This window comes from Podarcis gaigeae, assembly GCF_964106915.1.
Source record: "Podarcis gaigeae genome assembly, chromosome: 2".
NCBI lineage: Eukaryota > Metazoa > Chordata > Lepidosauria > Squamata > Lacertidae > Podarcis > Podarcis gaigeae.
The window spans coordinates 36,679,658-36,707,583 of record NC_139679.1 but is presented as its reverse complement, the minus strand read 5'-3'; the positions used below and the strand labels follow the sequence as shown (position 1 = coordinate 36,707,583).

At 41.8% G+C, this 27,926-nt stretch overlaps 1 protein-coding gene across 3 annotated transcripts; it reads left to right on the top strand.

Moving 5' to 3' along the window:
• The first annotated feature begins 30 nt into the window (after positions 1–30).
• On the top strand, positions 31–27,855 carry ACOX1 (acyl-CoA oxidase 1). 3 transcript variants are annotated; one of them, XM_083725687.1, is made up of 14 exons: positions 31–398; positions 2,219–2,378; positions 8,380–8,540; positions 16,994–17,101; positions 17,556–17,675; positions 18,471–18,586; positions 19,729–19,898; positions 20,229–20,391; positions 21,044–21,234; positions 22,012–22,191; positions 23,977–24,082; positions 24,177–24,320; positions 25,395–25,601; positions 26,142–27,855. In XM_083725687.1, the coding sequence occupies exons 1-14, from the start codon at positions 269–271 to the stop codon at positions 26,190–26,192; spliced, it is 2,007 nt and encodes a 668-aa protein (XP_083581813.1). In that variant the 5' UTR covers positions 31–268; the 3' UTR covers positions 26,193–27,855. The 3 variants fall into 3 exon arrangements, with proteins under 3 accessions (XP_083581813.1, XP_083581812.1, XP_083581814.1); XM_083725686.1 differs by lacking the exon at positions 8,380–8,540 and adding an exon at positions 12,577–12,737 and having other exon boundaries at positions 50–398; XM_083725688.1 differs by having other exon boundaries at positions 311–398; positions 8,380–12,737.
• Positions 27,856–27,926: the final 71 nt, after the last annotated feature.

Genomic DNA, 27,926 nt, shown 5'->3' with positions numbered 1-27,926 from the left:
CATCAGAGAGAGGGGCTGAAGAGCGAGGCCACGCCTCTCCAAGCGTCACGTGGCCCGGAAGGCCGCTCGCCCGGGGTGGAAATCCGCCTGCGTCACGTGTCGGCCGGGTGGGCGTGGCGGGGTTGCCCCGTCCGGAAGCTTTTGCCGCCAGCCTTTCTTTACCCGCCGCTGCCGCTGCCGCCGCGCTAGTTACTCTTCTTCTTCCCTCGCCGCCCGCCACCTTCCGTAGTCTGCTGGCGTCAGAGCGCACTGGAGCGCAACCTTCGCCATGGCGGCGGCGACGACGACCATGAACCCGGACCTGCGCAAAGAGCGCGAGGGGGCTTCCTTCGACACGGAGAAGCTCACCAACGTCTTGGACGGAGGCGCGGAGCGGACCCGGCGCCGCAAGGAGATCGGTGAGAGGAGCCGCTTTGGGTGGGTCGGAAGAGCGGCGGCGGTTGCTGCTGCTGCCATTCTGGCCCCGGGAGGTGGGGGGGTTTAGTAGGATGGTGGGCGCGCCTCCTTCTCTGTGTGCAGCTACTACCTGGCCGTGGTAATTTGATTCGTTATCAAATTAGGGGTGCCCCCCCCCGCCCCGCGATTCCACAAATCCTTCTCTCTTCAGATTGTACCATTGCAACTTGTCTCATTTGGAACGCGTCTCGGCAAGCCGGAATCCTCTTCGTGCCGTGCCTCTTCAGGCAGAGACCAATTAAAACGATATCGTAGTAATTAATAAACGATACCGTAGTAATTAAGCATTAACTGCACCCTCAGAGATTAAATACCAACCGTTCATTTTCATGCCAAAAAGGGAAAAAATAATAATAAACGGCGCGGCACCGAGGAGAAATAGACCGTTCTAAGATGATGATGTTAAAAAGAAAAGATTTAAAAGGCATTGGAGGGAGAGAAACAAAGTATACACCTGCTGCGGAAATGCTCCTAATGTAGTTGCCCGGTGAGTCTGGTTGCGGAAGGCATTTCCTAAGCGGATGCAGTTGTTAAAAACTAGATTTATATACTGTGTGAATAGGTAGCTGTTCTGAACAGGGGTGCTTCCCTCACCTTTGTTTTTAGACGGTTGTCTGTGTGATCTCTGCTGCATGCAGTTTTTCTAAGTACTTGCATTTAAATAACTATTTTTTCATTTTAAAATAACTTGTCAACTTAATGGGGCATTTTAAATAAAAGGCTTGACGGTGCAAGGTAGCTTCCTATGTTCTGGCCTAAATGTTGCACAACAGAATTCTAACACCCACTCCCATCCATACCTATTTTCCTGGCTGGGGTGGTGGATTAGGGTGATGTCTAGGTTTCTCTCCTCTGGTGTCTGCTGATGGAGAGACCCACTACTGGTGAAAGCATTCCCTTGCAAAACAGGCCATGGATTTTCCCATATGGGTGGTAAGGTACCACCAAGGGTAGAGTGTAGAAATTCCCAGAACGAGGTGTTGTGGGGTGCTGGTGTCTTTGGATCCTCAAGGGACTTGATTGCCAGATCCCTTGGCAACACTAGGTTGAACCTGTGTAGGAAATAGTTTTTTTCAGCTCCTGCAGGCAAGAGAGCAGCAAATCCACTGCTCCACTTCTTCCAGTGTCCTGGTTTGGATTGCTCTGGTAGCCTACTATTGTTACTAACCAGTGAGTTCAGTGAGGTGACATTTCAACCATGGCTCTCCTAGGTTGCAACTCATTCTCCTAGCCATGGTGCCGTGCTGTAATTGTGAATAGGAAAGCAGAAAGCCATCCCAGATTTACCCAATACATTTGGTTTCGTAAGGAGACTAAGCAGAGGGAGAATGTGGCAGGTGGCACCTGGGAGATACCAGTTGCTACATTCTCCTGAATTCTTGCCTTTTCAAGGGCATGTAAGGGCACTTCATTTGCTTTCTATGCTTGTTGCATCTTTTGAATTTTGTTAATTAATTATTATACCCCCAGTGCCATCCTTATCATCTTTAACACAGTTTGGAGTTGTCTTATGGTCTTTTCCATGTTAGGATGTACAAAGATGGCCTGCTGCTGGTAGCAATGGTGATAGCAAGCTGTCCAAACACAACAGATGCATGCCCCACTGCTTGTGCCACTCAAAGCAATTTCTTACCTTTATGTCTTGAAGTTGTCAACAGTTTATCAGTAGTGAAGCCACAACATAGAACCAGCCTTATATCTTTTTTTAAAAAAGGAATATGTCTTGATTTAGCACTAAATTTATCTTTTGTCTTCTCTACAGAAGCACTTGTGACAAATGACCCAGACTTCAAGCACAGTGATGTAAATTTCCTCTCCCGCAGCCAGCGCTATGAAGTTGCTATCAGGAAGAGTGCTCTTATGGTGATGAAGCTAAGAGAATATGGAATTGCAGATCCTGATGAGATCTACTGGTTTAAAAGGTACAGAAACCCAGTGCAAGGCAGATAAAATAGCAGGTGCTCCTGTAAAGACAAGGGCAGTTGTTCTTCATTCTGTCATGGATTGAAAGGTTAAGGACACAGGAAAGTCATCAGAAGTTGTCAGCTGATTGTAAGGATTACCTGAGTAAAACCTCCTGGAATTGATATGCAACTTCATGCTCATTTTGATAAGGCAACATTTCCTAAGGCTATAAAAATAGTCCTTTTTACATTCTAACCATGAATAATGTCAAACTGTAAGCTACTGAAGGTGGGGAGCTACTTGCCAAAGTATCGGTATGAATCTAGACTGCAGATAAAGCTATTAAGTTAGCAGTATAACTGTAAGATACTTTTTATTTCCTTGACCACATCTTCCTCCACTAAGGCCTTTTCATGTTGAAGTAGATTGGAAAGGGTTAAGCATTCTTTTAATCTACATTAGATGATTGGGCACTATTGAAGTTCCAAAGATGAAGTTTACAACATGGAAGACTGCCAGCTTGCTGTGAACTTAATCGTGCAGAATGTTACATGACTTTTGAACCCATGAAACTAACTTGGTTTAATCATTGTTAGCTAGATGTTGTTGTTTTTTATTCCTCTTTGAAGATTGCTGAATGCATAGGTCTTGAAGCAGGATTGCAAGTCTTTCCTCTGAAATAGTTTATTCTCGTTGGAACTGTTGATGTCAAATGGGTTGCTCTGGCCTACTCAAACTTCCATTTTAAAAACTCTGGGAAGGATGACCTTGCTATGATGTTGCAATGTGCACTTGCTAGTTGTTTCATATAGCTAGTTACTGTTTCCAAAAGAAACAAATCTCTCTTAAGTAAAGCAGTGTTGGCCAATTATTCTTGCAATTGTGTCGCAAGCCAACTTAAAAGTATTTTATTGTGCCACTCTAGCATAAACATAGCTCCTTTTTGCCTTGGTTGGAATCCCCACCCCCGGTTTTGTGAGACAGGGTACAGTCAGAAATTCAGCACTGGACCAGGAGGCAGGAGTGCAAGTCTGACCTGCTCAGAGCCAGGTCTGTCAACTTCTGTCCAGAAGTTCAGCAACACCTTGCACTGCAGGCTGGCTGCCTCAGAAGTGGCAGCTGACTGGCAGATCAACCAACTATAATTTAAGAAGCAATAAAAGTGTCAAAGTGCTGAGATCCTGCAAGATAGAACCACATTTTTTTGTACTGACCTTGCTTCTGGCCCAGTTTGGACCTAGTTTAATTTGCCACATTTGCAGTAAGGAAGATACTTCTCTCTAGACCAGAGTGGTGAGACTCTGCTGTGTTTCTGGCATGCTACAGTTCACTTTCTTGGAGTTAGTGCCTTGTGAAACTTGTAACTCCAGCATGATTTCTGTTAATCCCTCTCCTGTGCTTGCGGCATAATTTATTCTAAAGGGTATGATCTGATCAGAGGTGTCAAGTGAAAGAACTTTCAGTTCTTTCAGCCCTGCTATTCTGCATCAGTTCTATAAGTAGAATGGAGTTTAGAGATACTAGGAAATCATTAATACAAGTTGCTAAATAAATTAAAAAAACTACATTGCTGTGCAATATAGTACCTTCTTACATTGATGTGCTATAATCTGAATTCTGTTCTATTGAGTAACATACTAATTTGTACTGCTTTTTAAGCACTCCTGTTTTATGAACCACCCCTTTAAAGTTTAAACCTTAAACTATTGAATGACACAGCTACTTATATCTGTGGGCAAAAGCTTTTCTCCCCCTGCCCCCTGTGCTTATGTAATTGTGACAGGGCAGGTTGAAGTTCAGTACACGGGCAGAAGTCAAGTGGGTGGAGCTTGGTTTCCTTTTTACCAGTTAACAACAGGCTTGGTCCTGTTTGTGGGATAAAGCATAAGGCAGGTAGTCTGCCTGGGATATTGCTATTGGATCTGCTCTCTGACATTGAAACTTCTCACTCACTCTTTGTTTGAGCACCAGAATTCCCGCATTTTAAGCATTGTAATAAGAGACGAAAAGTAGTTTAGAAATCCAAACCCATTATTTTGCCTAGCCACAGAATCTTTTTAGCAGCAGTGGGAACTTAGCACGTCTCTTCTCTCTCCCCTTAAAAAATAAAAAAGCATCAATAATGCCTGAAAATGCATAATCAGTGTTTTGTTTTGTTTGGGGCTCAGGAAATGGATTAGCTGAGCTCACTAGTTAGGCATGTTCATTCTGCTCAGCTCCCTCTCCCAGCCCTTAGTTCATCTCTTCCCTTCCCAGTGCCTAAAAAGGTAAAGGTACCTCTGCCCAGTCACGGCTGACTCTGGGGTTGCGCGCCCATCTTGCTTAAGAGGCCGGGGGCCAGCGCTGTCCGAGGACACTTCCGGGTCACGTGGCTAGCGTGACGAAGCTGCTCTGGTGAGCCAGCACCAGCGCAGCACATGGAAACGCCGTTTACCTTCCCGCTATAAAGCGGTACCTATTTATCTACTTGCACTTAAGGGTGCTCTCGAACTGCTAAGTGCACAGGAGCTGGGACCAAACGACGGGAGCTCACCCCGCCGCGGGGATTCAAACCGCCAACCATACGATCGGCAAGTCCTAGGCGCTGAGGTTTTACCCACAGCGCCACCTGCGTCCCAGTCCCAGTGCCTATGCATCTTCTATTGTCACAATTTCCTGTGCAGGAACCACCACCAACAACAAAATCAAGTAAGCCATCTAGTTGTCTAGTTGATATACTTGAGACTGTTCCTAATCTTCCACCCAAATCCTCCCATTCCATATGACTAGTGCAACTGCATTCAGAATATTATATATACAGTACTTTAGAATGCCACATATAATAAGAATATAGCAAAATGATAGTGGCTGAAATGCCTTTATCATGAACGGCATTTTGTAGCACAATCCTAACCACGTCTAGTCAGAAGTAAGTCCTACTGACCTTAATTGGCCATACTCCCAGGTATGTGCTACATCCACTTATCTTGTGTATTTTCTTATAAGTACAAAAAAAGAAGGTAAGTCAATATGTCATGTGACAGTGTGAGTAACTCATCTGTTTAGCTTTGGGCCCAGGAGGAATTGTCAGGTGACTAACTGGAAGGGCTTGTATTACATTACGTACCCAACTGAATTATTACTGTGGCAAAGTTAACTGTTTGAAAGGGCAGTGTAGCTAAAGTCATCTGTTGGTCCCACTGTTTCAAGCCAAATGCTGATTCAAAAAGCTGCTGAATTAACTTATCAGCAGGGCAGCGCTTGCACCTTCTCAGTCTAATCTCATAAAATAAATTGCTGGATGCTCATCTTTTGGGGCTTTTTTGTACAGCAGCCAGATTATGCAAGAGAGTAGACTTTGCCTCTTTGCTTCTTTCATCGTAAGGCTTTGGTGTAGCTTACTATTTTCCCACAGCTCATTATGTAGGTGGCTGTGAAAATAGTAAAATATTTCTTTTCTCACCCTCTTTTCTCCCCACCCTACCCTTTGGGGCTTCTAGTAGCTTGGAGAACTAAGATGTTCATGTTTGAACAGAATAAACAAGAAGGTAGAACAAAATGACATCTAATGCTGTTATTTTCCCCCTTTTGCAATCCAAGTTATTTTGATAAAAGGAATTCCTGATAGCAGATAGAAAGATGAGAGTTTCCAATTCTTTAACATAATGGCAGCTTTTTCACTTGTCCAGAAAAGGGAATGTCTTCTTCTGTTTCAAGAGTTCTTCACATCCTGCAGAATGCTGAATATGAAATCAAAAGTGCTGTTCAGTGAAGGAGAAATGCATTCAAGTGCCTTCTGCTAGTAACCAAAGTTTAGAGAGCACACAATATCATTCTTCACCACTTGTTCCTACAGTAAGAAAAATGTTAGGAGGTGGACATTTTCTAATCAAGTGGACTGAACAACTAGTGTTACCCTCTATGAATTAGATGATCAAACTAACTACTGTTTCCCTCCTTGTAATAGATGGCCATTGCTGGTTGCCCAGTTGTGGTGGGCTATAAATGAAAATTTGTATTGAACCATTCTCTTATTTTGATAGAGGCCTTGATTCCTTGGGGTTGTACTATGTGAAATTGTATCCAGGTCATTATGGAAAAGACACAAGTTGAGGTTCTTATTTTCACGTAGAGGTGTTTGGAGGGCCTATTTCTATCCTTTAACAATTTTTACTCCCAGGCGAGCAGCAAGTGTGTAACATATATAAGCACCTGCCCTTTAACGATAACATCTGCTCTTTAATGACTTTATAGCATTTTCACCCCGCTCGCCCTTGCTGTTCAGCTGACAAGGTTTCCAGAGCAGCTGATATGAAATCAACAATGACATAAAAACAATCTAAAGCTGTGTGAGATCTTTAAAATTGCCTATTTAAGATGGTGGCAATGATGGCATTTTGTGTCATGATCATTATCCTCGCCTGCTCATAGGACAGCTGGTTCTACCATACTCTGTAGGAAGGAGAAGCCCAGGTCCAAGTGGTGATGTAGCTTCAGGCTGAGGTGGCAATGATTGCAGTTAATTTGATTTATTTGTTGCTGGCTTGCTCCTGGACTCGGTTCAAAGACCCGGTGTTCACCGCCTTTAAAGTTCTTAATGCTCTGTGGCCAGGATACTTAAGGCAGCTCTTTCATCCCTGTTTACCTTCCAACCACTAAGATCTGAGCATAAGAACCTTCTGGCAATCCTCCCATCTGTTCTACTGGTAGCCAATGTTAAACCTACCTTTTCAGCAGCAGGCATGAGTAAGCTTAGAAATTTACTTCACCGCATGGTGTGACAGGTTTACTAGCGTAACTCTTAATTCTGAGGGGGGAAGGGCAATTAACTATATATTGTAACTAGTGTCCTGATGGTTACCTTGATGCCTGAACTTCACTTTCATTTCCCCTCTCCTTATAGTTTTGTTTTTACTGTTAAAAAATGTTTAATTGTACTCTGCTTTGAGAGTTTGGCAAGATTAAAAATAACCAAAATAAATAACATGAAGCCTGGTCACACACTTAGCAGAATATTCAACCTCCCTTTCCCTTTCTGAAGCAGCTTATCTCAAAGTATGAAGTGCAGTCTAGGTGTCCTTGGCAGGATGGAAAAAAACACTTAAGTGGTATCAAACTAAATGATTCCACTAGGACACAGACTTTTAGCTGGGCAGTGGAACTTCCCTCTCACCTTGCACCCCATAAATTTCCGCTGGAGGGGTAGGGGAAACTCCTAGAACAGATTTAGGGGGCATATAGGGAGAGAAGTGGTGGAGATGTTTCATTCGGCAGTTCTTGTACAAGAGGAACTGTTTAGTTGGATAGTGCCTGCTCACTCCAGTGAGTGGCGTTCTGCAAACTTACTCTGCTGAAGTGTCACAGTGGTGCAGACAAAACGATAGTAGTACAATCTAGTGCTGACTTATAAAAACAAACTTCCTGGTGGGAAGCTCAGTCTGCAAATGGACTGTCTGCCTTCAGCAACATTCCTTTTAACACTCCTTTGTAATGCGTGTTAAACCCTGTTTTCATGTTGCGCCCACGGTCCTTGTATTCCCATTTTCTTTGTCTTCAAATAGCCTTGTCAGCATAAACAGCATACTGTATAAACTCCAATGTTATTAAAGTAATAATTGCAAACTAGATGAGACAAAGCTTGATAATGGCAGAATTTGGGCTCTTCTGATGTATTTGAAGCTTTGATATGGCTGGGGAGATTTGCCTTAAAACTTTGCTGTGGGGAGGAGGAAAGCTATGGTCAGGATTTTAAGAAATGCCTTGGCTGCTTAGGTGCAGATGGGCAGAAGCACCCTTTGTGCATGAATGGTATAGGTTTTGAATTTGATGTCACTCCATTTTATAATTTTTTTTTCATATACAGTAGTTCATTTATGCCTTTCCTGTTGTCATTACTGGTTTAGCTAAAATCTTTAAAAGTATGAAAAGGCTGGAAGACTTAGAGGGTATACGACTACGGAAAAATGGAGGGAGGAAAGGCTTGTTGGATTCTAGAAAAATAACAGCTACAACCTAATCTGCCATCTCTCTCTCCCATAGTGTGTGCATGGGTGCATCTGTTCTGCCTCTTGGTCTGCACTACAGCATGTTTACTCCCACCTTAGAGAACCAGTGCACTGTTGCCCAGCGAGAGAAATGGCTGCCTCTGGCCTCGCGGTTCCAGATAATTGGCACCTACGCTCAGACGGAAATGGGGCACGGTTAGTTCTTTCCAGAGACTTACGGGTGATCCTCTGCAGTGTAACTCCAGTCTGGCAGTGATTTTTAGGGTGGAATGGTTGCTTTAAAAAATACTGGAGTCAGAATTCAGTGCATCATCACTTCTGACTTTTCTGACAGTAACACTATATGCAAAGTTGTGCTCTTCATGCATTCAAAGGCACCTCCTTGCTGTTAGCTGGTTTTATATCCTTGTTCTCAGATCTTGTATATAATACTTCAGTTACTCAAAGTTGCTTTCTAGATTGCTGACAGTGGGCATGAGTGAATTGTTCAATCAGCCTAGTTTTGTTTTGTTTTCATTGTGATGATGCCCAGGAACATTGCTGTAGTGTATCTCCAACATTCATCTCCACTTAAGCAGCTGCCTTAAGCTTATGTAATATGTAATAGATTGTACACAACTCACAACCTATGTCCAAGTACTTTGTTGTAAGTACTTGGACATAGGCTGTGAGTAGTGTACAAAAGTGTGAAGCCAAAAGTATGGAGCAGGTGTATTCCTTCATGAGTATACCAAATGAGCAGCTGCTAACTAGTGTACTTTTGGAGCAGGAAAAAATGTAGCATGTAAGGGCCTTGTAACACAGCCCTATGCTGGTCTGTTGGAGAAAATTAGTTGGCAGTAGAAAAAGCTTATAGATCCTTTGTGTGTTTTGTGTTAGCAGCCTTATATTTTAGATACAGCTCTTCTGCTGAAATCAGTAATTCAATACCCCCCACCCCCGAAGCAGTCAGGCAAGATGAAAAATCTTGACTGGACTGTTTTCAAGCCTTTCTGCTGCATGGAGGAGGGCAAAGTTCTGGCCAGCATCCAAATGCAGCTAATACTTGTTGGATTAAGCATCTCATTTCAATTCCATGAACCAGAAGAACACATCTCAAGAACAAGATGAACAGGACAAAAAACCCACATCAAGAATATGAATATTTTCTTTTCCCTTCTAGCCACTACTCTTCTGTGGTAGGTAGTTTTTAAAAGGCACTAATCTCTTATCAGTTATGGGAGTATCCTGAGCTTATCAAAGTCCAATACTACTTTTATGACTTAGTCTGGATTGCTTGAATGCTATACTTCCCTTTTAAAGAAGAAATGGAATCTTCCAAGAAGATGGAGAGTACATGGATGAGAATGAAAACCTCTGGTTCCTAATTCATAATCTTCAGTCAAACCCGGAGAATGGTGTCTCAGTTGAGCTGGGTTATATGATGAATCTGCTGTTAACTATTTGAAGTCTTGCCTTTTGCAAATGAACATTCCGCATTGTTACGGTATACTTCACATCACCATTTGAATTAACAGTACCGCCTCTCAAGCAAATAGTTTAAAGGCCAGAAACTGCAAAATGAATGGAACATCCTGTGAATAAGCAAATCATTGTCACACTCGTTTGTCTACCCCTTCCCTTGAGACCTTGTCTGTGGATGTGATTATTTATTTATTTTTGCATGCTGTCTTTTACTACTTTCCCTGTCTCTGTGTTGATGTGTAATACTTGTTGTATTCTGTCAACTAACCAGTGTCTTGATGATGATTCAGTCGTGCTGTCACCATCGATTGTTGTGTGTGGTGGTGGGGCAGTGCAGTTCCTGCTTACCATTTCAGATGATGATTCTTCAATAGCATGTGTGTTCTAGGATTACATCTGTTGGGTGGTGGATGACTTGCTGAACCTGCACTGCATTAGGATGGAGGCACTACTTAAAACAATAATCTGTACTGGGGCTGGTGTGGCAAGAACTTGATTTTTAGGAGAAATCCCTCTACGGGTAATATTCCAGCATTTTTCAGTGGTGCATGTGAAGTAAACTCTTCTAGACGTTTTAGATGAACAAAATGCCCAAATTTTAAAATCCTGGTATTTTTGCATTATTTTTGCTAGTCCAAGTGAGAACGGAACTCCTTGCTGGATCCCTGCTCCAACTGGCCGCTCTGGACCCTTTACCATTTTGCTACTTCAGCCTGCTCTCCATTTTTCTTCTGTGTGGTGCCCTGGCGTATTGGAGCTCCACTTGCGTAAACGGAGGCGATGAAGCAGCTCTGTGCTTTAGAGTGGAAACCTGCATGATTGCTTCACTTGTAAAATTCCAACATTGAACACTGCTGTCTAAAAATTGACTTTTCTATTCTCTCTACTGTAGAGAGGTGTCTGTCCCCAATAGACGGAGACACTACATGCCGGTCTTTTTAATACTGTTCTTTTTTTTTCTTCAGCTGCAAAGGCAGCCACACATATATAACTTCCTATGGGTTAATAATGTAATATGATGTTGCACTGTCCCCATAATGTTGGAAGGGATTGGGTTAATTTTATGATAAGAAACTCCTAACTGTCCCTCAACTCAGTGGTATGTGAAGCTAGGACATGTTGTACTAAGTTTTAATGCTGGTACTGTATTAACAAGACAGTTAGTACATGCCATTGTAGGATGTACATCCTTAGTTGTGGTTCAGGTTTCACTAGCATGAGAAAATTGCCACACAATCAGCTTAAAACATCTTGATGCGCTTATAATAAATAAAGTACCGTCGTACTCCCATGAGTCCCATCCAACATGGCCAATGGCCAGGGATTATGGAAGTTTGCAGTCCAGAACATCTGGGGGACACCTTGTGGAAAATGTTGTGAATTGCTTTGCAGTGGAAAAGCAGGCTAAAAATATAAATATATAAGTGGGACCTGAAACAAAGTATTGCTGTGTGACGTGCTCCCCGGTTAGGATTCCAGGCGTTCCATTCACCCTCCCACCTGTGTTGCCGGTCCTCTCCCACCCCAACAGTTAGTATTCTGTTTCAGTTGAGCATGCTCTGTCCTCACTGAACTCTTTGGGGATTTCACAATTTTTTAAGCCCTTCTGCAAGAGAGAGGGGGAGAGATTTAGGAATCTAAGTTCCCCCAAGCCTAATGATGCCTTCTTCATGGCTGGCACTGTTTTAACTATACAGCAGAAGTGCTCCTAATCTGGATATATAAAATAGAGGGGATAATAAATAGTACTTTGAGTTTTCAGAGGGCTTTACACCCATTACTGCAGTACTCCCCGCAGAAACCTTGCAAACTAGGCCTGTTATCATTTCCATGTTGCAGATGGGATGTTGTGTGTGTGAAAGAATAATGGCTTGTTTAAGATCCTCTAGTGAGTACAGTACATGGCAGAGATAAGATCTCACGAGGGTTGATTTTGCTCACATTTCTAGTCACTGCACCATTTAATGCAACAGGTGAAATGAGCACTGTGCACCAAAGTGTGTTGGATGGGGTGCTGGTATAGGAATACCTTAAGTATATAATGCTGCCTTCTGGATCAGAACATTATGGAACTTAAGTGTGGTGACTGGATTATCATAAGGAAGCATGTTTTGTTGCGTTTTGGGTGACCTTTGCTGGTGATGGCTCACTGGTTATAAATGTTGGCTGTTGATACAAAGCTATGGAGCTGTTCACTAGCTTTGATTGCTGATTCAGAGCACCATACTTTTCTGAATGGATAGTCTCCAACAAACTGGAGTAAAAGAAAATAAAACAGTTGACAAACAGGTTTGCTTTGAACAAGAGTAAACCAGTTTGGATTTTATGACTACACTCTCCCCCGCCCCCGGAACATGAATTGGGTAAGGATGGATTGCTGTCAACCCAATGTAAAACATCCCTTATCTAATTTGGTCCCAAGCAACTCCAGTTGTAAGACAGGCGGCTATTTTATTTCCAGTGTTTTATTCATTTTGAATACACTTCCAAGAGGCAAAGAGGACCTGGTAAAAAGGGGGCTGCGCTCTCTCTTGCCCTCCTGCCGCAATAGGATTGGAAGATCATCTTCACCCTTGGGTCCGATTATTGACATAAATATTAGTGGGCCTTGGGAAAAGAATGATGCTCTGGTAAAAGTGTGCTTTCTAAATTCTTTATTCATATAAAATTATTTTTGTCTTCCCCCCTCCAATCTGCACCTCTAATCTCACCTGCTTTAATCCTGTAACACCCCTTCACATTCCCTTCCCTCGGCATTTCTTCACAGCTCTGCTCACCACGGACGACCTGAGCCTCTGGACCTCCACCTGGGCATGTTCCTACCTACTCTCTTAACCCAGGCAACCCAAGAACAGCAGGATCGCTTCTTCATGCCTGCTTGGAACTTGGAGATCATTGGCACTTATGCCCAGACAGAGATGGGCCATGGTACAGTACTTTCAAGTCTTACTTGCGAGTGTAGTACAGTGGTACCTTGGGTTACAAATGTTTCGGGTTACAAACACTTCAGGTTACAAACTCTGCTAACCCGGAAGTAGTACCTCAGGTTAAGAACTTTGCCCCAGGATGAGAACGTAAATTGCGTGGCGGCACTGCGGCGGCGGCAGCAGGAGGTCCTATTAGCGAAAGCACTCCTCAGTTTAAGAATGGTTTCGGGTTAAGAACGGACCTCCGGAATGTATTAAGTTTGTAACCTGAGGTACCACTGTATTTCTGGGTAAGAGATGTTGAGCAAACGGCATGGGAGCATTTTCCCTTCCAGTCTAGTATTCTTCAGACTGTCTGATTCACAGCCAAGGAGTTCCCTCTATATGAAATGCAGACATGTCTTCATTTTTCTCGCATGAGCATATACATTTGTTGAGAATACATACATCAACTTTCAGATTACGTGTTATGATTGCATATGTGAGCTTGCACAAAGCAATATCAATGATTCAGCAAATAATCTTGAGCAAGAAACGTGAATTTTCTTTGACAAAGCCGTCTTTACTTTAAATCACAGTTCAAAAGTGATCTGAGAGAGAGAGATGCATCTTTCCTAACAGTTCTGTATCATCATCATCAACAACAACAGCAGCAGCAGCAGCAGCAACTTTTAAACTTAGATGCTTTTGTAGGAAACATATAGGCTTTTCAAGCAGTAGGTTCACCACATCTAAATAGGATAATGGCTTTTGCAATAACAGCTAGAATCCCCCTTTGGTGGACTCTTCTACTCAATGTAGCCTCTAATTTAAATAAACTTTGGTTGTAGCTCTTGTGTGTTTGACAAAGTCCTGGCTTCTGCATCCTTGTAGGGCTTCCCAGTTAACTAGAGACATTTCAGCTTTTAGTACAAACTGAAATCAGGAGTTCATAGGCTTTTGAAGATACAGCAAAAGGATATTAATCCAGATCCATTCTCTTTTGTGAGATACCATGTATCTACACCTAAGGAAAAGGAAACCTTCTCTCCAGTTTTTGAAGTATCATTGGAAACTTCCAAATGGTAAACGTTCATGTTGGTGTGGCACATTGCAAGATACTACTTAACGCTTCTAATTTTAAGGTTATGGTGTGTCAATGTTTCTGGGTGTGTTTGAGGTGCTCTCTTGTTTTCCCCAATGAGAGGCTGCAATTAGGCAAAGAGCTCTCAATGTGCAAGGTGTGGTGATCTCTATCACATGGCACCTCAGTCAGTCTCCAGGCCCATCTGACTTTTGCCCTACTTGACGTTTTCTTCTTGAAGATGGGAAAACCAAGTTTCATTGAGATACTAAAACAACAGATCATTTTCTCCTTATTTAGGAACTGTCCCAAGAAATTGCTTATACTCAATGTTTATTGGGCCTTTCCTGCTAGCAGTGGTCCTCATCAGTTGTTAGATGATTCCCCCCCTTATTTAGCAAGTTAGTTTTGCTTCTGGCTAGAAAGCCTAGAATTTACTCTTCAGCGGCACTAGGAAAGTCCAGCTTCTTTTTGCAGACAGTGTCCAAAACAATTTAAGTCATCTAAATAGCTTCCAGTTTCCCCACACGCTCCCTAAATGACAGAAAACATATTATTTTTGGAGTTCCAGTTAAAAACTTCAAGATTAGTAATTCTCATGGTCCCCTCTGCAGAGTGGCAGAGAAGGCCACTGATGCTCAAAAGGCAAGAGGCATAGTAATTTGTATTCAGAAAATCAAAATCTGTAAGGAATTAGACTATTAATTCCTCCATTTCTTTAGATAATGAGAGATGGAGCTAATGTAACATTACAAATAGCCCGCTTTTTATATTAAATTGTAGGATTTCAGTGGCATAGAATAGGGGAAAGCTGTGAGAGTTGTCTCACAGTTTACATAGGTTTCCCTGCTTGCTCACTTTTAGATAATTTTTTACAAGTCAGAGCATTCCAGTAAGAGTCTGTCTGCAAGCCTATACGAAACAGATTGTTTGTAAACTATTAGATGTGTACAGGGAAAGGCCACCAGAAGATAGATGCCTGCATCTCTCTCTCTCTCTTTCTTTCTTTCTTTCTTTCTTTCTTTCTTTCTCTCAGGCTCAGATGTGGGAACATTTATCTTCTAAAGGCCTCTGAGGCAGATGGTTCTTTCATTTTGATAGAATGAGAAAAAATGAGCAGGATTGTCAACCATAACCAAAGGCAGAACTGTGCCCAAGTTTGAATTTAGTCAGTGTTTGATAACTAAAGACTGCAGAGGGCTAATTAACCAAGCAGAGGGCCTTCTCAGCAGTGGCGCCCTCCCTGTGGAACACTCTGCCATCAGATGTCAGGGAGATAAAGAATTACACAAATTTTAGGAAACATTTGAAGGCAGCCCTGTTCAAGGAAGTTTTTAATGTCTGGCATTTTATTATTTTATATTTTGCGGGAAGTCGCCCGGAGTGTCTGGGGAAACCCAACCAGATGGGCAGGGTATAAACAATAAAATTATTATAATTATTATTAATATTATTAAAACAAAAAATTCCTTCCAGTAGCACCTTAAAGACCAACCAAGTTAGTTCTTGGTATGAGCTTTCGTGTGCATGCACACTTCTTCAGATAATTATTTATTCTTCAGAATAAATAATTAATATTATTATTTATTCATGTACACATCTTACTGCTGCAACCAGTGGTTGAGCACATTCCCCTTTTTAAATGCTAAAAGCTGGAGGGGTGTATCTATAGTTTTGCTCTAGAACAGGCTAACATACAAGGTTCCCCAGTTCCCATCAGTCTCAGCCAACATGGCCAATCGTCATGGGTTATGGGAGTTGTAGTCCATCATCTGGTGATACCAGGATGTCTACCCAGGATCTGGACTTCACAATTTGCTATGCAATTGGCCAAACACATATCTCAGTGTAATAATAATAATAATAATAATAATAATAATAATAATAATAATAATTAATAATTTATTTATACCCCGGCCATATGGCTGGGCTTCCCCAGCCACTCTGGGCGGCTTCCAAAAGAGTATTAAAATACATCAAACATTAAAAGCTTCCCTTTAAAAGCTTCAAACATTAAAAGCTTCCCATTAAAAGCTTCTTGTTCAGCATTGCCATGCATCTGCTTCAATTTTTGAAAAAAAGTACCCAGTATACCTTAAATGCGCTCTGACTCTTGCAAAAACCAAATCCTTCACAACTTTCTCAGAACCTAGAAAGCACAATCAGCCTATATCCGATTCAAGGAACTCATATTGCCATGAAATAACCCAGTTTGGGTCACCTGGAACCGTCTGTGGAAGCTCAGTTGCTATTTTGACATAAGCAGCCTTCAATTCCTCCATTTCCTTGAGCCACGAGAGACAGACACAACACCTGTTAGGCTTCATTGCTTACTTTGAAAATGATGTGTGTCCAGCAACAGCTATGAAGAAGATGATGGCTGTGGGGGTAGAAATCAAAATGAAAATCAGCATGGATGAAGCAGTTGTTGAAGATTTCAGCCTGTGAGGATTTTCGTGCAACACACAAGCAGAATAGCCATTCTGCCAGCCGGACTTGTTGTTCTTAGCATAGCACAGCAGCTCCACCCATCAAGTTGACATGCTGGTCAAAAATGTTGCACACTTAACATTGCAACACAAACAGGTGCACAGATAATGAATTGGGAAATGAGCTTTTATTAAGATGTATGTTGAAGATTACAAGTACAGCTGTGCCCATCACTTGCACAACAATGGAACTCTCCTACTTCTTGCCCTGTCATTATGTTGGATCACTCAGTATCTGGATTTGAGGAAATACCTTCCTCACATGAATGGTGATGATCGGGAGCAGAAGTCAATTATTGTGCTTCTCTCTTTAATTCACCTTATCAGGTACTTACGTTTTACACTCTGCACACATGCTTTAGTGACAAGTAAGCAAGAAGTTGTGAGCAGTGAAAACCTCTTGGCTGTAAAACCAGTGAGCTTTCAGGATGGAGGTGCCTAAAAGTGGAATGATCTAGTTTGCAATCTTTTATTGGTGTTGTGATCAAAGGAAGAGTGGCATTCTTCCTGCTATTCACACATGGAGTTTATTTCTTTCGTAATGTGTCATCTACTTCCCATTGTGTAACTATAATTTGCGATAAATGTTCTGCTTTTGCATTACCTATATAGTTGCATTGCCTCTGGAGTTCACTAAAAAAAATGTATGTGTCCATGTTGTTGTAACTTGTGACTGTTGAAATAAGATGTGCTACGTGTCTACAGGAACTCATCTCCGAGGACTGGAAACCACAGCTACATATGATCCTGCTACCCAGGAATTTATTCTAAATAGTCCAACTGTGACTTCTATTAAATGGTGGCCAGGTGGATGTAAGTGAATTATTTCAACTTTGAAACTAAAGAAGGAATTTTCTCCTCATTTAGTCAAATATTTTTTTAAGAAGGTGAAGTCAGTTAATGTTTTAAAAATACAACTTGTGTTTGTATAGAGAGAAATGTTTTTTATTTTGTTTTAGAGCCAGGTTGTGAAACCAACATGTTAAAATTAACTACCACACATGAATAAATGTTTTTGTTATAGCACTACTGCTTTTCTCATGGTAGAGGAAGTGCTGTTACGTTGGAAAGGCTTGGTCAGTTTTAATTTATGATTTTGGGAAACTCATTATTCGTTATTGGGGCAGAACTCAATTACATTTATATTTTTTAAAGTCTTGTGAGTGCATTAAACAAAGCCACTATTTAGCAACCTAAATTGGGTGCTTCTGGAACTGTATAGTGAAGCTTCCAATTGTTTACATTTGTTTTCCTTCCCTCCCTGCAGTGGGTAAAACATCCAACCATGCCATCGTTTTGGCTCAGCTTTACACCCAAGGCAAATGCCATGGCTTACATGCTTTCATTGTGCCGATACGTCAGTTGGGGACTCATGAGCCATTGCCAGGTATGGGCATCCTATTTTGGAGAATGGGATAATGCCTTATTAGTCACTTTCTAGCTATGTACAGTGGTGCCTCGCAAGACGAAATTAATCCGTTCCGTGAGGCTCTTCGTATAGCGGTTTTTTCGTCTTGCGAACCAAGCCCATTGACAGCTTAGCGGATTAGCGCTATTAGCGGTTTAGCGGCTTTCAGCGATCAGCTGATAAGCGGCTTAGGAAAAGGGGGGGGAGGGAAAAAACCCCGCAGGAACTCGCAAGACATTTTCGTCTTGCGAAGCAAGCCCATAGGGAAATTCGTTTTGCGAAGTGCCTCCAAAACGGAAAACCCTTTCGTCTAGCCGGTTTTCCGTCTTGTGAGGCGTTCGTCTTGCGGGGCACCACAGTAGTATGCTGTAACTCAGAGGTTGCTAATTCATGACCTGTGGGCCATATGCAAAGGGGTTTCTTTCTTTTTTTAGAGGTGGAGACGCATAATATTGCCATTAAAAGTATATTATAAAAATTATTGTTCCTATGGGTCCTGTTACCTTAATACAAAAATGTTTTATGTATCCCCAAGATCTCCAGAATTTCTCCTTTTACTTTTTTTTTTTTAAATTAAGTTAATGAATGATAAAGGGTGTAAAAATAGTGTGGAAAAGGTGGTGAAGAAAGTCTTTTTGAAGACACACTTCAGCTCTTTGATACTTGTAGCTGGTTAATATTGTGGCAGAAGGTATTTCTATTAATGCCTCATTTTGGATTTTCATTAAAACTCTGCCTCTTTTCCTTATCCTTCCATTATAACATGTTTGTTAGGTATAACTGTTGGTGATATTGGACCAAAATTTGGTTATGATGAAATGGATAACGGTTACTTAAAAATGGACAACTTTCGCATTCCTCGGGAAAACATGCTTATGAAACATGCCAAGGTAAATCATTATGTTCTCTTTGCTTTTTTTGTATTGATTTGTGGAATTACCAGTTATTTTAGCCAACTCTAAAGAGACTGTTCCATGTGGAAGCGTACTAAGGTTACTTTGGCTAGATGTTAGAAGGATATGTTTTTAAGAGGTAGCTGACTACTTTATACTCAAAAGCAGCCGTCTGTAAATTGGTCTTCAAGGAAGAACAATCAAGTCTCCATTTAAGATTAGCCCTGTTATCTCTGGCTAGAGAGTTTGGAGTTCTAGGGTTCTACTAATCCATTTGCCATTCTTGGTTAGCTCCCTAGAAGCTTTCCCAGGAGTGTGTCAAAGTTCAGTACACTGTGATTATGTAAGACAACTGAGCTCATAAACAATTTGGTATTGGTAACATTCCTGATCTTCCAATCTCTGTGAAATGAATTCAGTATCTGGATGGGCAGGGTAGTTATCAGACTCTTAATTTTCTGCTCCAACCTACTTCTCCATTCATAGCTGGCCTCTGTTTTGCATAATAGGTATATGATAAATAATGTTAACAGTTAATCTAAATTTCGTTGCTTGGATCATATTACCTTTTTGGCCACCAGGCTGCAATGTTATTGGATAAGCGGCATGTGCTCAGGCAGGAAGCAATTAAAAGTGCTGAACATGGGGATCTTTTTATACAAATGCACAAACTATGTTTTAAATAAAGTCGATAAACAAAGCCAAGTATAGAATGACACAGTCTTTGAAGTAGGTCTAATGACTGAATACCTGTCTGGACATATATTTTGAGTGCCCCTGTGACAAAGCACTTGTGAAACTCTTAAAAAGGTATACAGTGGTACCTCGGGTCAAGTACTTAATTCGTTCCGGAGGTCCGTTCTTAACCTGAAACTGTTCTTAACCTGAAGCACCACTTTAGCTAATGGGGCCTCCCACTGCTGCTGCGCCGCCGGAGCACTATTTCTGTTCTCATCCTGAAGCAAAGTTCTTAACCCAAGGTACTATTTCTGGGTTAGCGGAGTCTGTAACCTGAAGCGTATGTAACCTGAGGTACCACTGTATGTACACAGTACAAACTCCTGTGATCTTGGGCATCCTGAGGTACCACTGTATGTGTATGAACAAGCATTTCAGATTCGTGAACTCTGTCCTTCTAGGTTGAACCAGATGGCACTTACGTGAAACCTCTTAATGCCAAGTTGACATATGGAACCATGGTATTCATCCGATCAATTATTGTTGGGGATGCTGCTCGCTCTTTAGCCAGAGCTTGCACAATTGCCATTCGCTACAGCGCAGTGAGGCACCAGTCTGAACTGAAGCCAGGGTAAGAAGCACGGCTGGTGGATGAGAGTTCCTGACTCCTGTGGTGAAATTCTTGATTAGTGTTCCCAGCACTGTGGGCAGCCTAAAACCCTTAGCATCCCCTGAGCTTTTACCTTTTCTCACCTGGTGAACATCCTGTGACACCTAGTCTCTAGCCCTGCTTCCACGCATATAGTTTTCCCAATCCGTATGTCATTTCTGCTGATCTGATTTTCAGTCGCATCTGTCAACTCTTCAAGAATATTTAGTATATTTAACTTTCTGCCTTTTAACCACTTTATTAAAATTTAAATAAATGTGCATGTAACTCTTTGTTTGCTTTCTGCTGCAGTGAGCCAGAGCCTCAGATTTTGGATTATCAGACGCAGCAGTACAAACTGTTCCCTCTTCTGGCAACGGCATATGCCTTCCACTTTGTGGGCGCCTACATGAAAGATACCTATAGGCGTATCACTGGGAACATCAATGACGGAGACCTGAGTGAGCTGCCAGAGGTAGTACTCTTGGTCTTATAAAGTGGGAAGCTGGGCAGTGGAGCCGCCTCTTTCAATAAAGATCATGTTGAAGGTGGCTCCTGGGAGGGAAGGGGCGGGGGTCAACGGAAGGAGAGTGAGAGAAACATTACCAAGTGAATTCACAAAAATAAATGGCATTGCTTCAGTTCCAAGTATTATCGCCTGGATACAAATAGAAAATGGGAAAATAAAACCTATACATATATAAATATTCAGATTGAGTTTCCTCGTCTAAGAGGAGGATATTGTACCTGGAGTTTGCGGGAAGGGGGCCACAAGATAAATGTAATTCTGCTACTTATCTCCCCCATTGTTCTCCAAAATGGTTGTAGAATATGTGCTGCAGCAAATCTTGCGTTTGTATATTGTATATTTGTATATGGGTCACAAGTACTTTTCAACAACAGCGGTAATAGTTACTGGGCCTGGGGATCCCAGGGGAAAAGGAAATCTAGCTAATATCATCCTAGGCATTTGAAACATGTGGGATCCCCCCAGGTCAGTTTTAAGGCTTTATCTTCCTACCTTCCCACCATTGAAGTCTGGGTGGGGGTGTTAATGTTGCAGTAAATGACAAACCTTGCAGAAGTATTATAGATAACTTGGTTCTTAACTTCTACTTCTTCCCCAGCTGCATGCATTATCTGCAGGGCTAAAGGCTTTCAGTTCCTGGATTGCCAACGCAGGCATTGAGGAATGTCGAATGGCGTGTGGTGGGCATGGCTACTCCCGCTGTAGTGGCCTACCTGACATTTATGTCAATTTCACCCCCTCCTGCACATATGAAGGAGAGAACACAGTAATGATGCTGCAGACGGCACGGTGAGTGATTCAGCTTTTCGCTTGTAAGTTGACTTGTTGCATGTCAGTAAAGGTAAAGGGACCCCAGACCAGTAGGTCCAGTCGTGGCCGACTCTGGGGTTGCGGCGCTCATCTCGCTTTATTGGCCGAGGGAGCTGGCGTACAGATTCCGGGTCATGTGGCCAGCATGACTAAGCCGCTTCTGGCAAACCAGAGCAGCACACGGAAACGCCGTTTACCTTCCCGCTGGAGTGGTACCTATTTATCTACTTGCACTTTGATGTGCTTTTGAACTGCCAGGTTGGCAGGAGCTGGGACCGAACAACGGGAGCTTACCCCGTTGCGGGGATTCGAACCACCAACCTTCTGATCGGCAAGTCCTAGGCTCTGTGGTTTAACCCACAGCGCCACCCGCTGCATGTCATTAGTCATCTCTTTAAGAGGGACTCGGCATAGCTCTAAGGAAATCGCCCTTTCAGTGCAAACATATCTGGTTTCCTGATGGAATGATTACCCCTCTCCTCCCCTTGTGCAAGGAAAATAGAGAAAATACAAGAATCACATCAGTCTAAGAACAAAACTCTAGAATGTGCAGCTTCCAACCTTATCAATGTTTTATTGGCAAGAGGGGTGCAAATTACACTGATTACTATCATGTTGCCTTCTTGATTGTACTCTGCATGTGGCTTTCTCCCATTCTTCACATGGCTACCAATTGAAATCAGTTTGTAAGTTGTTTTATGCTGCAATCAGCCAAGTAATGTAGTGTGCATTTGTTTGTTTTATTTTGGCATCCAGGTTCCTTGTCAAAAGCTATACCCAAGTTAGTTCTGGACAGCTAGTGAGTGGCATTATGTCCTACCTGAATGACCTGCCAGGGCTACGCATTCAGCCCCAGCAGGTGGCTGCTAGACCCACAGCAGTGCATATCAACAATCCGTCTAGTTTGGTGGAAGCATATAAACTGAGAGCTTCTAGGTAAGTTTATATAAAAAGTGCATAAAGTGGATCATAGTAACACTGTTTGTTGATTTCTTGAAAATGAAGAATGACATGTTGTTGTCTTTAAATTAAAAACAAAAACAAAAACTTGCCCATCTCAGGACACTTGTTTTGCAATCTCACACTTGGTTGGTGTGCAGTGAGTCTTGCTTATCTCTGCTGCTGTCTTCCAAACAAGAAAATGCCTCTTCCAGGATGGGCAATGCTGTGATCTGTATGGGAATGGGAGAGAACGTGCTAACAGCCACGCAGCTGTGTAGGGTGCAGTAACACTGGAAAGGGTGTTCGCCACTGTGGTAGAACCTCTCGGTAAATTGTAATTAGAAATGCTCTAGGAACAAGCTAGGGGAGAAAAACTGGACAGGAATATCTAGTATAGTAGTTAAGATGCCCTGCTGATCAAGTTGAATAGATCAAAGAATGCATGGTGGGTGGAGTTGGCTGCAAGTGGACAAGGATAAACACCACCATCCTACCTGGGAGGTGGTGGTGGGGAATTCCCTTTTCATAGTCACTCAGAAGTGAATGTTTCTGCTCCCTGAGAAATCACAGCATTGTTACGTTGCAAAGCCAGGATACTATCAGTGCTTACCAGGTCTTAAAATAGCACCCTTGCTATCATAGCATGTATCAGAGTATAAATCGCAAAATTTCTATCTATGGCTACTGAACCTTTCCCCTAATTACTTGACACAAATAGCTGGGATTCCAAAGGGGGAAAAGAAAAACATAATGTGCAGCCAACTTGCAACATTGCTTTTACTAGTTTGCAGAATGGCAAACATAATTTGCAGCCCGTGACTTGTAGAATAAACGAACATGCTGGTCTTGACGGTGTTCCACATAAGTGCAAAAGTTAAAATTGTGCTGCACAGTGTAGCAAAACGACCTGTGCAACAGGATAGAAATTCCTATGTGGACAGAGATGAGCAGAAATGAGCATGGCCACTAAGTGAATGGGGAAGTACATGAGCACAGCACAGCACATCACATCACCGTCACTTCAGAGAGCTTATTTTCATTCTGCTTTAAACCACCTGAGAGCAGTATTGGATGGTGAATGGGTGCTCCAATATTTTTATTTATTTTTTGGAATATTTTATAATATTATAAGAACAACATATAATCAAATACAGTTTTCCCCTAACCCCCCCCCCAAACAGTCCCAACGACGTCCATGTAATTACATTAGTAATATAATCAAATAAAAAATATTTCTACAGTTGCTGGTTTAAAAAATATAATTCCACAGGCTGCCATGTGTCTTAGGTGGTTTAAATGCATGTTCTTTCTTTGATGCATATGTAATAAAGGAGGGCCACGTTATGTAAAAGTTATGTAGTTTCTCACGTTGTTTTCTTTCATGTACCCTTTCTGTTAACTTTTCCATCAAAATTAATTCCCAGATATAAGCATACCAAACTTCATATAGGTTCACGTTTAATGTCCTCCAGTGTCTCGCAACAGCAAGACGTGATGCAGTTGTAAGATGCACAATTAAGTCTTTGTCTCTCCAATATTAAGAGTGAGATTTATCTGCTTAAAGTCTACCCCAAATTCATGTTTGATATCTTCTAGGTAGACTTGGGCAAGTACTTGAATGTATAATTTTGGGGGCTTGTGGTCATGACATTTGTTGTTGCTTGTACCAGCTCCTAGGTTCTCTTAGTGTTACATTTAATGGGCTTGAAAGTTCACTCTGCCAACTGTTGGTTTGTTGCTACTTTGAATAAGCTGTGTTAATGTCCTTCCTTGGTACAGGCTGGTTGAATTTGCTGCAAAGAATTTGCAAGCTGAACTGAACCGTAGAAAGAACAAGGAGGATGCTTGGAACCGGACTTCCGTTGATCTAGTGCGAGCATCTGAGGTTAGTAGAACCACTCAAATACTACTTTTGGAAGCCTGTTGACTGCCCCACAGAAACCTGAATTCTCACTTGTCCATTAAATATTCTGTTTTAGGCCCACTGTCACTATGTGGTGGTCAAGCTGTTTACAGCAAAGCTTTCAGAAATTGGTGACCCAGCTGTTCGTGCTGTCCTTAACAACTTGTGTCTGCTGTATGCACTCTGTGGGATCAATAAGCACAGTGGAGACTTTTTGCAGGTCAGTGACTGAATTCGATCTTGAGCCAAAATGCTCTTCTCTGTTGTTAATTTAATAATAATAATAATTATTATTATTATTATTATTATTATTATTATTATTATTATTATTATTATTTATACCCCGCCCATCTGGCTGGGCTTCCGCAGCCACTCTGGGCGGCTTCCAAAAAAAATATTAAAATACTGTAATACATCAAACATTAAAAGCTTCCCTAAACAGGGCTGCCTTCAGATGTCTCCTAAAAGTCTGGTGGTAGTTGTTCTCTTTGACATCTGGTGGGAGGGCGTTCCACAGGGAGGGCGCCACTAAAAAAGGGAGAGCGGGGAGAAGAACCACCTAACTGAGGCAGCTAGAATTAAACAGTTCTTGGTGCGGGGAGGGGTTGAACCTTTGGGTGAGGTTTTGGCAATGGAGCTAAAGGCAAGATGGGTGGTTTTGGATAAAGCAGTCCATACTTTGAAGTTGCAATTTTCATGTATGTTTGCAAAGCAGAGGTGGTTTAGGGGAGCATACAAATAGGTATGACGACAGATCTGGGAAAGATCTCCGCTCTAGAGAACTGCCTTCCAGAGTACACAGTACTGGGCTGGATGAACTCTGTCTAAGGCAGCTTCCCACATTCATAGCAGGAAAAGCCATACAAGTATGATAACTTGTGTGACAGGAGGGAGGGAGATGCTCATTTCCAAACATACTATCATCCTTTACTTAGTATTTAGGTCCTGGTCAGCCTTTAGCTAGCTTGGGCTTCACATTAGCTTAATATCCCCCAGTATTAATTGGGAGACATTTTTTGTGCCAGGAATCTGTGTGCGTGTGTATAACATATTACACACAAATAAAATCATTCTGTAAAAATTACTAGCCTACACTTCTTTTTTACTAGCATGAAAAGAAGCTTAATAGCCTGTTTCCATGGCAGCTGCAGAGGAGGTTGGCATGTCTGCCAACCTGATTCTTGACAGCTTTATATTCACCTGTGTAATCTTGCCCTTCATGGGCGATTCATACTGTAGCCGCAAACCACAAAGTGCTTGGATCTGTAAAACTGTGGATTCCTTTTTGCCTCAGGGAGGGATTTTGACAGATGCACAGATAATTCAGGTGAACCAGCGTGTGAAGGAGCTCTTGGCATTAATCCGTCCCAATGCAGTCGCTCTAGTGGATTCGTTTGACTTCCATGACAACGTTCTTGGATCTGTGCTTGGCCGATATGATGGTAACGTCTATGAAAACATGTTTGAGTGGTCAAAGAAATCACCACTAAATAAAACACAGGTCAGTAAATATTTTATTCCCTTCCCTAGTATATCTACCAATTGTGAGGTGCAGTAAGAAATGCAGAGTTATCAAACAATGGTTTGAAAAGAAAATCCTGAGGTAAAATTGTGACCTTTTTCTATGGTTAATGTAGTGATGCAGGCCTCTTGGGGTTAGTAAAAATATTTTAAAGTTGCCCCAGGTTGCTTGAGTTGTGCACACTGAATTAAGGAAACTACAAGGTTCACATCCTAACTAAACCAGAAAACATCATGATTGGGGTGGATCGGTGGGCCCTCTTATTTCTTCTCATTTTTCTGCTTCTACCAAACATCCAAACTCTGACTTAAAAAGGATCCTAGGCCTTGTTTCACTGTCACGTGTAGTAGTAATTGATATGGTGCTATTACCATTACAGTAGTGATAAGCTGTGCATGTCTATTCTGAAGTACTCAAAAGGTTTGCAGCTCTGTGAGGGAGCTGCATGGTTCTTGCAGCACGAGAGACGTTAACTTTAAACCAAACACTTAACAACAACTTATCTTGTTACTTCTACAGGTCCATGAATCTTTTCACAAGCACCTGAAGCCAATGCAAGCCAAACTGTGATGGCGTTTGCTGCTCTTAATGCACTATTCTCCAGTTCCTGGAATTGATGTCATTTGCCCTATGAGCACTTGAATCACTTGGCAAATCCAAACAGTGATAGGGTAGTTACTAATTGTAGCCTTTCTTCCCAATTTTTAATAAATTTTGAAAGGATTAGAGTGGGGGGAACACAGGATTATAAAAGTGCAATTGTAATTATGCTCAGAAACTAACCTTTTTAATGATTCAAAAAAAGCTTTACAGATTGGTGTGAAGTGTCAATTTGTGAAGCAGTTTAAACTGCTGCAGAGGCCTGTATCATCTATAGCAGAATATTCACTACTAAGTAGTTATGGAGGTAGCTGCTGGGGAGCAACAGCTTCTCGTCTGGAAACTCCTTTAAAGCTCAATATAGTATTGCACACCTTGTCAGCATTTATACCCAACACAGGTGAGAATTGTCGGAATCCTCCACATTTATTCTACTTTAGTGAGGTCTCCAAAAGTCTTGTCAGGAACTGGGCTTTGAGGACCTGGTCAGGAATATTTTGTGTTCATCATAGCTTCCATACTTTTGTGTACCAGTAATAAACTCCTGTCATCATGGGTTCAGACTCTCAGCAGGAGTCGTCGTCATCTTGTTTGTGTGACACAGTGCTTTCCCAGACAGCAGCTAGGAGTTCATCTCCCTCTTTCTCTAGAGCTGTAAATCGTAACACATCACCCATACAACTGTCTCTAAGGCACAGAAGTGTGTTCTGTCTCCCGCTATTACTATTTGTTTGTAGTGCTGCCTTTCATCTAGGACTGTGGTAACAAGGAATGGAAAGATGTCAAGGTTCCCTGCTCTTGAGTCTAGAAAGTAATAATGGGAATACTTTTACCTTTGCAGTTCTTAAAAATTTACAGTTTCTGATCTGTAAAGCTTTTAATGTGCAACTAGTTGAGAGAGGAAACCTCCTTCACCCCACTTGCCCCATTTGTCCTGAAAGGTGAGCAAGATCAGTCTCTGAAACACATTAAGAGGGAATGATTTGTGCCCTGCATTTTAATGAATCATAGACTTGATGGGAATATGGTCCAAACTTCAATGATGGACAGAAGTCTTGTCAGCCTACCTACACAATCTGGATCTCGGGGTACCGTAGAGAACAAGAGTACCCAGTAAGGTGCCTTTAGACTAAGTAACTCCAGGTTACTATACTGTTAGCAGGCTAACATTTTAGTATTGTACAGAAATATGAAATCAGCGTGACTAAAAATTGTGGCAAAATGGTTGGATTCTGCCTTGTTAATATTATCCTGGCACATCAAGATTTAAAGATCATCAACTGAGGAACTTTGAGTTGCCTTCAATTATGTGAAATTGTGTAAGGGGTTAAAACTGGAATTTCAGAGTTGATTCTTGGACCAATCTGATGCCCCCCATTCAAGAGCTGAACCTACTACAAGGCTATCCTCACACAACCTTCAAGCAGAAGCACTGTATATTTGAACTGAATACTGACTGTAAAATTTATGTTAATGTCTAGCTGCTGAATCATTCCATCTAACATACCTAATTACTGTACTGTTAACAATGTGCATACTGTGTGCTTCCAGTACCTTGCTGATTGAGAAATGATGCAGTTGGAGAACACCTTATGTACCCTTAATAAATAAATTCATTTTAAAACAGTAAAAATACTTTTGTGTGTATGTGTCTTTTCATTCATGTAAAGCACTAGAAGCAAGGGAAGTGGGGAAGGTGTAATG

Excerpts from the sequence above, each read along its gene's own strand:
- ACOX1 (XM_083725687.1), top strand. The coding sequence starts at position 269 with ATGGCGGCGGCGACGACGACCATGAACCCGGACCTGCGCAAAGAGCGC. Across the intron at positions 17,102-17,555 it reads TAAATGGTGGCCAGGTGGAT|TGGGTAAAACATCCAACCAT; the intron begins GTAAGTGAATTA and ends CCCTCCCTGCAG. Across the intron at positions 17,676-18,470 it reads GACTCATGAGCCATTGCCAG|GTATAACTGTTGGTGATATT; the intron begins GTATGGGCATCC and ends CATGTTTGTTAG.